The following is an 11,337-nucleotide window of genomic DNA, read 5'->3' as shown; positions in this document are numbered from 1 at the left end:
GGTTTTAACAAAACTTCCAAAGTTTGCTGCTGCACCTGGGACTACTTCTTTACTCCATGTTGGCGAAGGCGAGGCGTAAAGACCGAACTACTTTCTTAACCAATTTCTTTTTTTGGCAGAACGTTTTTAAATTTGCTTACATTTAATTTTTATATATCCCAGAGTGTGTGTGCCCTTTTAAATACGTATTTATACATTTATTTTCTGTATATTTAAAAAAGACAGGGTGATTACCTCTGACCCCATGACGTCACAGTTTGAGAGCGAGCGCGCGAGACTCAAAACATCAACATTAGCAGGAGAAAGTTTTCGTCAGTTTGAGTTTAAGTGTTTTGATCTCGTTCCTCTGCTCTGTCCGCAGTTCGCGCGGTGACAGGAGCTCTGCTGTGTTACTCAGCGATGAGCTCGAAGGTGATATCCAGCGCAAAGGAGTTCTTTAATATCCTCCGGTGAGTTTGATCATCTAAAACGTTATTAAATTAGCTATACTTTAGCTAACGTTGACGTCAAGTTGATACTAGACAGTTGGTGAAGCACTAAAACGCTGAAGTGAATTGGTTTCTGTTTTCAGATCTCTTCAAGATGAGGGGAGCGACCATCCATTTACACACGAGGTAATTTCATTTTATTTAATGTAAAATCTGTCACAGATCGGTGTTTCCCGGAAGCCCCTGAAGTCCCAGAAGATTATATTATTTATCTTGTTAAGTTATTATCTTGTGGGAACAAGTTATTATGCTGTAGTGCACAAGATATTTATCTTGTGGGAACATCATCTATTTATTCATAGAAGATGTTTGTGTTTTAATCACTGAGTTTCACACAGTCACCACATTTGTACCATAACATGGAGAAAACTCAGTTTATCAAGTTTTATTTTCACCTGGAAATGTCACACTATGAAGTTGTCCTGCACAGAGACACAGGATCGTCAGGAATCATCTGCTGCGCATACTGAAGGAAAACAGGCTCGATCACAATACTTAAATTAACAAAGTCTTAAAAGCTATAAAGGCAACTTAGTGTCTTTACTACGCAGATATTAACTCTGTGTGCACAACTTATTTATCTTGTGCAGTGTGCACACAAGATCAAAATATATATTATCTTTTGGGACTTCAGGGGCTCCGTTGTATGTCTATGTTACAGCATGTTTATGATTAGAGCTGCAAAGAAGAGTCGATTGCTCATTTAGTAGCTTAAAAGGAAATGAATTGCAAACTATTTTGATAATCAATTTGTAGTTTAGGTAATTTCTAATACAAAATGCAATATTTCAATGGTCCCATATTCTCAAATTTGAGATTAGGCTGATTCTCGAAGTCTTATAATGTTAATCATGTAAGTCAGATGCTTGTTATTACGTTTAGTGTTTGGTCTGACAAAATACGATGTTTAGTGACAATACCTTGAGCTCAAGGATGTTGCAATTGGCTTTCTTCACTAGTGGTGTTTCATTTCATAGATGAAACGATACATCGAGAAAATAATGTGTCGATTTATTGATGATGAAAATGATTGGTTGCTGCATCACTGATGTTGATGCCGAATCTGTTTCAGGAGGACGTCGAAATATTAAAGATGAATGGAGACAGAGTTGCTGTGGTGAATATGTACTGTGGTAACCAGCCAGTCTTCATTTGTCAAAAAGCTGTGAGTAACGTTAATGCACTAAACAAACTGTGTGTCTGCAAGCCACAGAAAAGTGTAACAATGTAACATGTAAATCAAATGCTCAGTTTAACAGCCATTCAGTTAACTCTACTTTACACATTAATGTGTGTCACAAATGCAACATTGTATTGCTACATGATTAATTGTATCAAAATCCTGATCTTGACTGTCACGTACATGTGATCTCATTTCTGACAACACGTATGATGCATTTTTATTTTCGGAGATCAGCTACATCAAAACACTCGTTCCCAATCTCTCCCAAAGAAGCTAAAGCACCCGTTAATGCTGCATTACTTTTGCTCACTCCGTATGACAACCAATGACAAGGCAGCAGGAAACCAGCAGTGAAACAGCATGTGAGAGAAAAGCAAATAAAACATTTTGTTGCAGAGAAAAAAATTTTTAAACAAAAAGGGAAATTGAACCCAGAAGAAAACACTGCTAATAACGGGAGAAAATCATGATCTTAATTCTAAGCAAGACAATCATGGTTAAAACATTTTCAAACATCGTTCAGCCGTTGTAAAAGCATTGGATGTAACTCAAGATGCAGGTATCTACTGGTGCGTTTTTTTCCATACACCCTTCTCAATCCTCTCACCAGTTCTCACGTTTTTATTTCTTTCTTCACAAGGTCCCCAAAACAAGTGAAGCTGATGAAGATCAAATAACTGAGAATTCAAACTGCGCTGGTGATGATGCTGATGATGCTAATGATGCTAGTGTACTTAATACAGACCTGGGACCACAGCCGCTCACAATCATGAAAGCAAGGTAATCAATACAAAGAAACTTCACATGAAGCAAGTTCAAATAGGTTAATCTAACCTTTGTGTCTACTACACTGTAACTGACATGCCAAAATGTTTTTTTACAGGCAGTTACTGTCTTGGTACACATTAGCTCAAAATGCTAATGTGTCAGCTGTGGACAACAACCCTGCGTTAAACCCTCTGTGGGTGCGATGCGACATGTCTGATCCTGCTAAAACAACCTGGTTTGGGGCGGAGACAGTCTGCATCGGCAGCAAAGTATCTGGTGTAAAACTGTACTCCGTTACCTGCAAAGGTATAACTCAATTGCTCCATACCTCTTTCATTAAAACACCCATGAAACATTATCAGTATTAGTGAATATTTGTTTATAATTAATTCCGGTGTGGTTTTGATGCTTCTTAGATTTAGTTTCATTCCGACTTGAATGTTTTTAGGTGCAGCGATAGATAAAAGAACTTTCATTACCTTGGATGAGCTTAAACAAGAGCACAAGAAAAGGCATCACCCCTCCTCGGTAAGTGTGCAGTGTACGTCCTCTCTTTTCAGTCAGTGTGAGTGAACATTTCTTCACTTACATCTGTCTCTACCTCTAGATGGGAATTAAAGGCAGTGCCAGGTTCCACTTGTTCGGCTCCACTGTTGTTGAGAACACCGTGATTGAGTCACAGAGCAGCGTGACAGTGGATTTCAAATGGAGTCATGTGGAGAGTGTCCTCGAGACCCCCCCCCTCTCTTCTACAGCTACACTGGTAAGCTGCTTTTACACTGAGAATATAATGCTCCTCTTACATAAAATACTTTTCATACATGTGAATTTTTCATCATATTTCAAAATAAAGTTTAGTGTTTTTACCAAAATATGATTTCCGCTGAATATTTGTTCTCATGCAGAATATCAAAGTAACCAGTGGGGACATGAGAAGCCCGATGTTCGAGATGTACAGGGAGCTGGAGTTTCTTCAGGTTTGAGTCCTTCAGTGACCTGAGATGAGTGACTGAGCATCAATACACAAAGAAACAACTGAATAAATCCGAGTCCTGTTATTTCAGACTCTTGCTGATGGTTTGAGAACTGGTGAGACTGAATGGATGGAACCTTTGGAAAGCACATCAGCTGTAAATCTTACCAAGGCCTACCTAGCAGGTTTCTATTTTCTTATATGAATGCACCCTTAGTGTGATTCACCACTATTAACAGTCTATTAAGAGGATGTTTTTCTTTTTACTTTATTCTCTCAGAGCTACAGAATACTGCAAAGACTCTAGAGGATCAGGCTCCAAACACAACTGAGGTATGATAATATCAAAACCAATAGACCTTCCCATAATGTATTCATTTCAGAATATAGTAGCTTTCCGTCTTCTTCATAATTTCTTAAAGAGCACAAAGATAAAGTGTGGGACAGACACTCCCATCTTCAACATTTTCTTGGAACGAGGAGATTTAGATTTTGTGGAACAGTTGTGGGTTCACATGAGAAAGAGTGAGTCATTTTTCTAATCCAAAAATAATTTGATGTAACATTATAATCAGGCAACAACAATCATTTTCTCATGTTTTCTTTTCCATCTCAGGTGTGACTTCATATCAAGACATTGGAGACTGTCTGAAACTCGTCATCGAAGCCCTGAGATGCGGAGACATCAAACCATGGGTATGGGAGGATGCAGCTTCTAGAAACTGCTTTCCAACGAGAAAATACTGGAGGTTGTTGTCTGTGAACATTTCTGCTTTATCTTGTGTCACTTCTCTCAGATTCACAGAGACAGCAACAGCTCCCTCAGCAAGCTCATCCTGCAGTCCTACCACCAGCAGATCGACCACGTGTCTCTCACAGGAGTCACACCCGTCCACATGCTGCTGGAGATGGGTTTGGACAAGATGAGAAAGGATTACATTAACTACCTCATTGGTAACTTCTGACTTATCTTGATTATCGGTCTAAATCTGTCCGTCTTTATTTCTACCTCTGCCAAGGAGGAGGTTTTCACCCCTGTCTGTTTGTTTTTTGTTTTTGTTTGCAAGTTTGGTTGTAAGCAATGTCACACAAAAACAACTGAACAGGTTTCCAAGAAACTTGGTGGAAGGATGTGGTATGGGTCTGGGAAGAACCCATTAACTTTTGGTGGATCAGGGGGTGGATCCAGGAAAATCTTTTCCACCATTTTCACAATTTTCCCAGAGAAAACTCCAGGGATCTTGATGAATATAAAATCAGGCACATCTCGGGGACTGATATCTATGAGTGTTTGAAATTTGGTGCAGCTTGATTGAATATAAGGGGACAGTTGGGCCTTGGTGGAGGTATATGCTTCACTGTAATTGTAGTCTTTATAGTGATAATTATATAACTGCATTATAATCAACAAGCTCAACTTTTGCTTTGTCATTCAACTATTGTTTTTATTCTCTCAGGTGAAGAATTGGCAACTCTAAACCACTTGGTGAGCTCAACTTTTACTTTGTATTGCTATTTTAAAATGACTCTTAATGAAATACTGACTTTGAGTATTTGACTCTGCAGTGTTACTACCTGAGCACCGAGGTTGATCTACAGGAGCAAGTGATCAGACTCAGAAAACTGCACCACCTGCTGGAAATAATTGTGACCTGCAGCACATTTCTGAGTCTGCCCTTCGACCGTCTGTTCCTTCTCACTCAGTAAATAGAGTTAATAGTTTTTCTCTTGTAGGAGAATCCAAAGTATCTGTTTGTATTGGTGACATCCAGATGAGATAATTGAACATCTTGTGTCCTCTCCTCTTGCACAGGTCGTGTTTGCAGCACTATAAAACAATCCCATATGACGAGGAACATGAATTCAAACTCCAAATCAAACCAGCTCTGATCAGCCATTTTTACCAGAAGTAAGACGCGGAACCTTTCGCACACTAACTGCGTCCTTTTGATTTTATCTCACCACTTAGATTTGGTTTGAATTACAACCACTGTTATTCATTACAGTGTATTCAGGTGTGCTCATGACTCCGGTGGTGCCTCTGCATTCACAGAAGCTCCTCTAACTCCAGTTTGAGGTGTCCTCTTGTTATCACATCACCCAATATGCATTTTGTCAACTTCCACCATTGTCTTTAATGATCCACAGAGAGCAACCGGTTTTGTGGGGAGCCGAGGTTTTCAGTGGCCAGGGTCCTCGTGAGGTCAGGACGTCGTTACAGCTCAGCGACAGACCACTGGTTGATCATGTCATGCTTGAAACAGGTGATTTTCATGCTTTGCACCAAATATGTTTTGCTATTCATTTGCGAGTAGTAACCCCCAGATAAAGCAATGCTAACTATTTTATCTCTGTTGTGTCTTTAGATTACCCAAATGAAACGGTGAATGGGGACAGTGAGGATCCCGCCTTCTTCTCCACCATGGTGTGCTGCAGTCTTGTCAACTTTGCATGAACTTACACAACAAAACGACAAAGGAGATGTTTATTTTCATATTTGATATTCTCATTGGTGAAATATCAGACTCAATTTAAAACCTATATTGGGCACTATAGGTTTTTCTGTTAATATGATGTACTTTCTTGTTAACTTTTTTCAATGAACAACTTTCAGTCCTTTGTATATATGTTCTTTGACCCTGTCGTGGCTTTTCTAACTTTATTATTATCACATCGGAGGATTTTTTCGTATTCAATAGAGCGGTTTGTGGAGATTGCTTTTTCGCTGAACAACTCCCAGTTTCAACCAAATGAAAACACAAGAAAATCTGTAGTTTCATCAGGTCTGTTTGCAATGGTCTTATTCCACAGCAGTTTTAATAAGAGAATCCAACTTGTTACAGGGCTATTCAGTGTCTGGAACTAAATGAATTATCAGCTCAACCAATGGTTTTACAGCAAACACTGTTTACACGTCAAATAAATGAAGTCTGTCATTCGCTTCTCTTCAGTTCAAATAATGCATTTATGTTCACACACGTCCATTAAAGAGATGATGCATTTACAACAGGAGTGTTTGTGTGTTCATATGTGTGTCGATGTCATTGTCAACATGCACACTTTCTAGTTCCGCCGCCGCAGCAGGAACATGAGGAAGATGGCACTGAGCAGAATAGAGAGGGTGCACACGGTGGGAACAACAATCTCAGTGACCATCTCCATGTGGCTGGTCAGAGGGTCTGCAAAGCACAAAGCACACAAATGCACACACATTAACTCACTAGCATTTTTATAATGTTCAGACACTTATGAAGCGAGTCAACAGGCTCAAGCACAGCACTCAAAGGGTTAATATTGTTTCCCCCTAAATCCAATCACCCTCTATGTAATTTGCAGTTGGAATGAGTGATTCCTTACCATGTATAAGTCTTAGAATATTGGCAGCAGTACTCCGCTGTTCCTCTAATAAAAAGAGAGAAATGACTCAGAGTTGATTAACGGCACTTTAACCCTTTGAGAACTGCATGCAGCTACTGGGGAATATTTCAGGAGGCAGCGTTAGTACCACAGCAAAATATCTCTAAATCCAATCTTTTCTCTTAAATGTTGTTTTTTGTGAGCAGTCATCAGCAAACGTGGCTGAATCCTGTTCCTAAAACTCATGTTGACGTCATATTTTCTAAATTTATTTCACACATATCAGACCGTTTCACTGGTAGGATTTCATTTGATTAAATTTACAGTTCTGCTTCATGGAGGTCCACTGATCAGCTTTATGTTTACTAAGTTTTTGTCAAAGCTGTTGTAAAATCAGGGCTGTTATTGGTTCCAAATTTGATTTAATCACATCAGTAAAACTGAGGACCAATAAAGAGGTAGTTCCACTGTGTTTACGAGGAGCAAAGGCTTGTTTGAAAGGCAGGTGTTAAACTGCAGAGGCACAACTCTGTTAGTCACATTTTAAAACACAATCACAAAGCAAGAGGAAAAAATAAATTAAATCAACAGAAGACAAATACCAAAGTTCTAAACTTCATCATGCACTGGCCAAACCTTTGGCATTTCTGCATGTTCCTTGGATTTTCTTCTAGCTGGAGGGGCAAACAAAGAAGATATCTCAGATATTCTGTGGGGAATTCTCTTAATCTTGTTTTATATTTCCAGAATAAACTGATAAATTTGTTTTCTGAGGTGCTCCAAGACCAGCGACACACATTCAAGTCAAATTATAGTCAAATTATAATTATACTTTACTATATTCTGTAGTTTTTTATATATTTAGGGCAGAATCTTTATTTGTTTACCCCAGCTAGTTGTTCACCTCTGATAAGTGATAAGGTCGGGGATGTTAGAGATGAACTTACCTGCTGCTAGGAGCTGGTTGCTAGAAGAACAGGTCTCGACTGCCTTCCTCCTCCAGTTCTCCACCTGTGAAGGGTTAGCATGCAATTACACATCATCACTGACTTATATTTGTGACATACATAGATTGTTAACCACTTCATCAATTAGTTAATGTGTATGTGTAATATTAATTGTGAAAAAAGGATTAGAAGTAGGTTTGCATCCTTTTCTCTCACCTCTCTCTGATTGGGAAATCCATTGGAGCTGATGATGCGTTTGTAAAACTGAACAGAAGCTTTGGGATAGCGAGGCTTGTTTTTATTCCTGAAGTCCACATAGTACAAGCCAAACCGCTCGGAGTAGCCCTCGTCCCACTCAAACTTGTCCAGCAGGGACCACGCCGTGTAGCCCTTCACGTTGACCCCGTCCTTTATAGCTGAGTGACACCACGGGGAGCAGACAGGTTGGATTAGACACGGAATTAAAGACCTAAAGAAATAGGCTTTCATTTAATCGTGTCGTAAAATATGCATGAGTTCACTCACCTTTCAGCATCTCGTTGATGTAGTCTTTAAAATACTGTATCCTCCAGTCGTCACACAGCTCCGTGCACAACATCTTCTCAGAGACTCCATTCTCTGTCACATAGATCGCTGGGTTTCCATACTGAGTCTAAACAGGAAATAAATAAGGATGATGTACAGACAGTTTGATATAACTGGGGTTGTGGGGTCAACAATCCTGCTGTGCTTCCTTTACTCTACATTATACACCAGTTGTCACCTTGACAAAATTGAGCAGGCGCCTGAAACCCCAGGGCACAGAGTAGAGCCACTCTGACCCGGGGTCAGGCCAACGTGGATCGACCAGCTCAGCCAGGTCGCGGTCGGTGAAGTAGCTGCTGCTGCCGCGGCCTGACGGGTTGTTCTTCTGGGTGATGTAGCGGGTGGTGAAGTGGCCGATGCCGAGGAAGTCGCAGGTCCCCTTGATGTAGCTCTTCTCTTGGGGGGAGAAGGTGGGCAGTCGAGACGTCCCGAGGCCCTGCTGCACACTCTTCCTTCCTGCATCACAACCAGCGATCACTTCATTAAACTAGCGACGCACATTATTTCAGGATTCACTGCTCACAATTCAACTCACCGATAAAGTCTTTCATCACTTGGGGGTAGTCTCCGTGAAAGACTGGCGTGGCGAACCAGCCCAGGTAGAACTGGACGTATCTCTCAGCTGCTTCGATGTCTTTCTGGTTGCTGATGTCCACGGGCTCTCCCCAGTCCCCGGACAGAGAGATGCCGACCTGACCTGCAGAGGTGAAGAGCAGCTCGCAGCACTCACACATACTGAATCAAGACAATGTGTTTTACTCTCAAAGCTCTTGTTTACCTTTTTGCTTCGCCCTCCATTGTGTATCATAAGTGTGCCAGACTTTGGCATGTGCCTGTGAAAAAGATTTTTACCTTTCAGTCAAAAGTAATCATGGGTTGCTTATTGTTTAATTGAATATTGTTTCTGCATTCATATACCTTGATTATGTGGTGGGCAGCTTTGTATGCACCAGTTCCTCTCAGCCTCAGTCCTGGAGCGTGCTCGCCTGTCTCATAGCCTTCGACTGCTACTGACTGTGGTCCAGAACAGTGTTAGTGCAACAACGATGCATGCAATAGAGTAACCAGTAATGCTTTGAGGTGGGTGTTTATTTCGAACCTACCCACGGATTGTTGAAAGTGATCCAATACTTGACTCGGTTACCAAATCTTTCAAAGCACAAGTTGGCAAATTCATTGAAATGGTTGACCATGCTGATATTCTGCCATCCGCCGTATTTCTCATGTAAGACCTAGAAAAGCAGTGTTTAGAGAGTTTAGTGTTTCAGTAAAATAAAGTTCTGCAGCAAAATATGAGGCTCATCAGTATTTTGCATCCAAACCTGGGGAAGATCCCAGTGATACAGAGTGACGATGGGAGTGATGTTGTTTTCCAGCAGATGGTCAATCAGGTCACTGTAGTACTGTATTCCTCTTTCGTTGATATGGTCGGCTGCAGATTATGATTAAAATCAAGATAAATGTTCAGATTCAGCTGTTGTCAAATAAAAACCTCCTGAGTTTTAAAGGGGCTGCAGTGACTCACACTTTATGCCGGTGGGGAAGAGTCGAGGCCACGAGATGGAGAAGCGATAGTGGTTCAGCTTCAGCTCCTTTATCAGAGAAACATCGTCCTGGGCAACACACAAGCACAATGCAGTGAGACGTTTGTTTTACATTCCTCTCCTTCTGTTCTCTCCATCTCTCTCAGACACACCACCCATGATCCCCCCCCCCCACCTTGACTCTGTAGTAGCCCTCACAGGAGGAGTCCCCTGTGTCATTCTGCTGGATTTTGCCTTTCTTGTGACTGAACACGTCCCAGATGCTCAGTCCTTTTCCATCTTTGTCCCAGGCTCCTTCTGTTTGATAGGCTGAACTGCCGGCACCCCACGAAAATCCTACAAAATACAACATCAGCTGTTCAACTTTGACTCTTGGGAGGAACAATATCACCAGTTACTGAATAATTCAAATGAACAGTATCTATAACTGCAAAAGGTAAAAAAGAAAGAAAGAAACAACTTGGGCGTACCAGCCGGAAAAGTGCCATAATAGAAGGAGCCGTGGTCGTTCTTTGTCCAGTCGAAGTCCTCAGCCGCAGACAGACACAGCACCAACATAAACACATGGCACACAGCGAATGCACAGCGGGGCCGCATGGTACTTCTGAACCTGCAGCGCTGTCACTGTCTGATTCTCCTCCAGTCCCTCAAAAGCCGTCTGCACACACACAAGAGCCATTCAGCAGCAACTCATGGAACGTGTTGCAGGATATCCAGATCACAAATACACAATGCTTACAAACCTCTGTCCTGAAATGATCTAAAATATACAATCTCTCAATCTCACTGAACGCTCTGGAAGGGTCCGACCTGATGCACTACGAGGGTTCCGCGTCCCTCAGTGCCGAGCCAAATGCCCCCTATTCAAACTCAATGGAGTGTGAGCTCAACTTGCTGAGGCAGACAGATCCCATACAAACTATGGTTTCACCTCTGTAAGCAAAGTTGATGTTGGAGAGGTTGATATATTTACGCTGCACCATCACAAGACAAAGGATGGACTTTACCACACAAAGGGACCACATGCAATACACCAAACCTGCGTTATTTGACAGTTAGAAGGAAATGTGCAATTCATTTTTGCAGAGTGAAGATTCATGTCCATATTTAAATGCTGACAACTTGGAGAGAATAAACAGAATTAACTTTGATTTCCACTTCACGTGTCTACACATACAATGTTTATCTTAGAATCTAATCATCCTGAAATGGTCGTGATGCATAAGATTTGAACTGATACTGCACAATGATCAAATATCAATTTATATAAAACCATTGAAAAAATTGCTTTTTTCAATGGTTTTATATAAATTGATTCTCCTGCAATTTTAAGTCTTTCAAATTACCAGCACAAATACTATTTAATAATAATCTCTAATCATATTTCCATAGAATCACAATATCAAATGTACAGAATACGATGTAAACCAGCCCGTGTACCTTATGAAGAATTCATTCGCAGAGGGTGTGCTGATCCTGTGTGGTGGGTGTG

At 40.9% G+C, this 11,337-nt stretch overlaps 2 protein-coding genes across 5 annotated transcripts; one reads left to right on the top strand and one right to left on the bottom strand.

The window, feature by feature from the left end:
* Nucleotides 1-222: 222 nt before the first annotated feature.
* On the top strand, nt 223-6,419 carry zwilch (zwilch kinetochore protein). The gene is made up of 18 exons (XM_035156751.2): nt 223-449; nt 572-614; nt 1,561-1,653; nt 2,312-2,451; nt 2,555-2,745; nt 2,888-2,967; nt 3,047-3,202; nt 3,345-3,416; nt 3,504-3,597; nt 3,693-3,745; nt 3,835-3,937; nt 4,029-4,108; nt 4,210-4,366; nt 4,870-4,898; nt 4,979-5,115; nt 5,226-5,321; nt 5,561-5,676; nt 5,779-6,419. The coding sequence occupies exons 1-18, from the start codon at nt 400-402 to the stop codon at nt 5,865-5,867; spliced, it is 1,779 nt and encodes a 592-aa protein (XP_035012642.1). The 5' UTR covers nt 223-399; the 3' UTR covers nt 5,868-6,419.
* Nucleotides 6,413-10,516, bottom strand: lctlb (lactase-like b). Of its 4 annotated transcripts, none has more exons than XM_035156752.2 (13): nt 10,316-10,516; nt 10,021-10,181; nt 9,827-9,914; nt 9,624-9,733; nt 9,405-9,533; nt 9,220-9,315; nt 9,080-9,134; nt 8,837-8,998; nt 8,480-8,757; nt 8,242-8,368; nt 7,933-8,132; nt 7,717-7,780; nt 6,413-6,591 (listed from the first exon to the last, which is right to left on the bottom strand). In XM_035156752.2, exons 1-13 carry the CDS (start codon nt 10,440-10,442, stop codon nt 6,476-6,478), a joined length of 1,713 nt encoding a protein of 570 aa, XP_035012643.1. In that variant the 5' UTR covers nt 10,443-10,516; the 3' UTR covers nt 6,413-6,475. The 4 variants fall into 4 exon arrangements, with proteins under 4 accessions (XP_035012643.1, XP_035012644.1, XP_047195816.1 ...); XM_035156753.2 differs by having other exon boundaries at nt 9,624-9,714; nt 9,829-9,914; XM_047339860.1 differs by lacking the exons at nt 7,717-7,780; nt 7,933-8,132; nt 9,624-9,733; ... (1 more) ...; nt 10,021-10,181; nt 10,316-10,516 and having other exon boundaries at nt 9,405-9,494.
* Between the last annotated feature and the right edge of the window lie 821 nt (nt 10,517-11,337).

The sequence above is a fragment of the Hippoglossus stenolepis genome, chromosome 5 (genome assembly GCF_022539355.2).
Source record: "Hippoglossus stenolepis isolate QCI-W04-F060 chromosome 5, HSTE1.2, whole genome shotgun sequence".
In the NCBI taxonomy this organism is placed as follows: Eukaryota; Metazoa; Chordata; class Actinopteri; order Pleuronectiformes; family Pleuronectidae; genus Hippoglossus; species Hippoglossus stenolepis.
Note: the sequence above shows the minus strand (reverse complement) of the source record. Positions and strands in the feature narration are given on the sequence as shown.

Coding starts and splice junctions, on each gene's coding strand:
- lctlb (XM_035156752.2), bottom strand. CDS start 10,442: ATGCGGCCCCGCTGTGCATTCGCTGTGTGCCATGTGTTTATGTTGGTG. Junction 8,999..9,079: donor ATGGAGGGCGAAGCAAAAAG/GTAAACAAGAGC, acceptor TCACCTCTGCAG/GTCAGGTCGGCATCTCTCTG. Junction 8,133..8,241: donor CATCAACGAGATGCTGAAAG/GTGAGTGAACTC, acceptor GGTGTCACTCAG/CTATAAAGGACGGGGTCAAC.
- zwilch (XM_035156751.2), top strand. CDS start 400: ATGAGCTCGAAGGTGATATCCAGCGCAAAGGAGTTCTTTAATATCCTC. Junction 3,598..3,692: donor TACCAAGGCCTACCTAGCAG/GTTTCTATTTTC, acceptor TTATTCTCTCAG/AGCTACAGAATACTGCAAAG. Junction 5,677..5,778: donor TCATGTCATGCTTGAAACAG/GTGATTTTCATG, acceptor TTGTGTCTTTAG/ATTACCCAAATGAAACGGTG.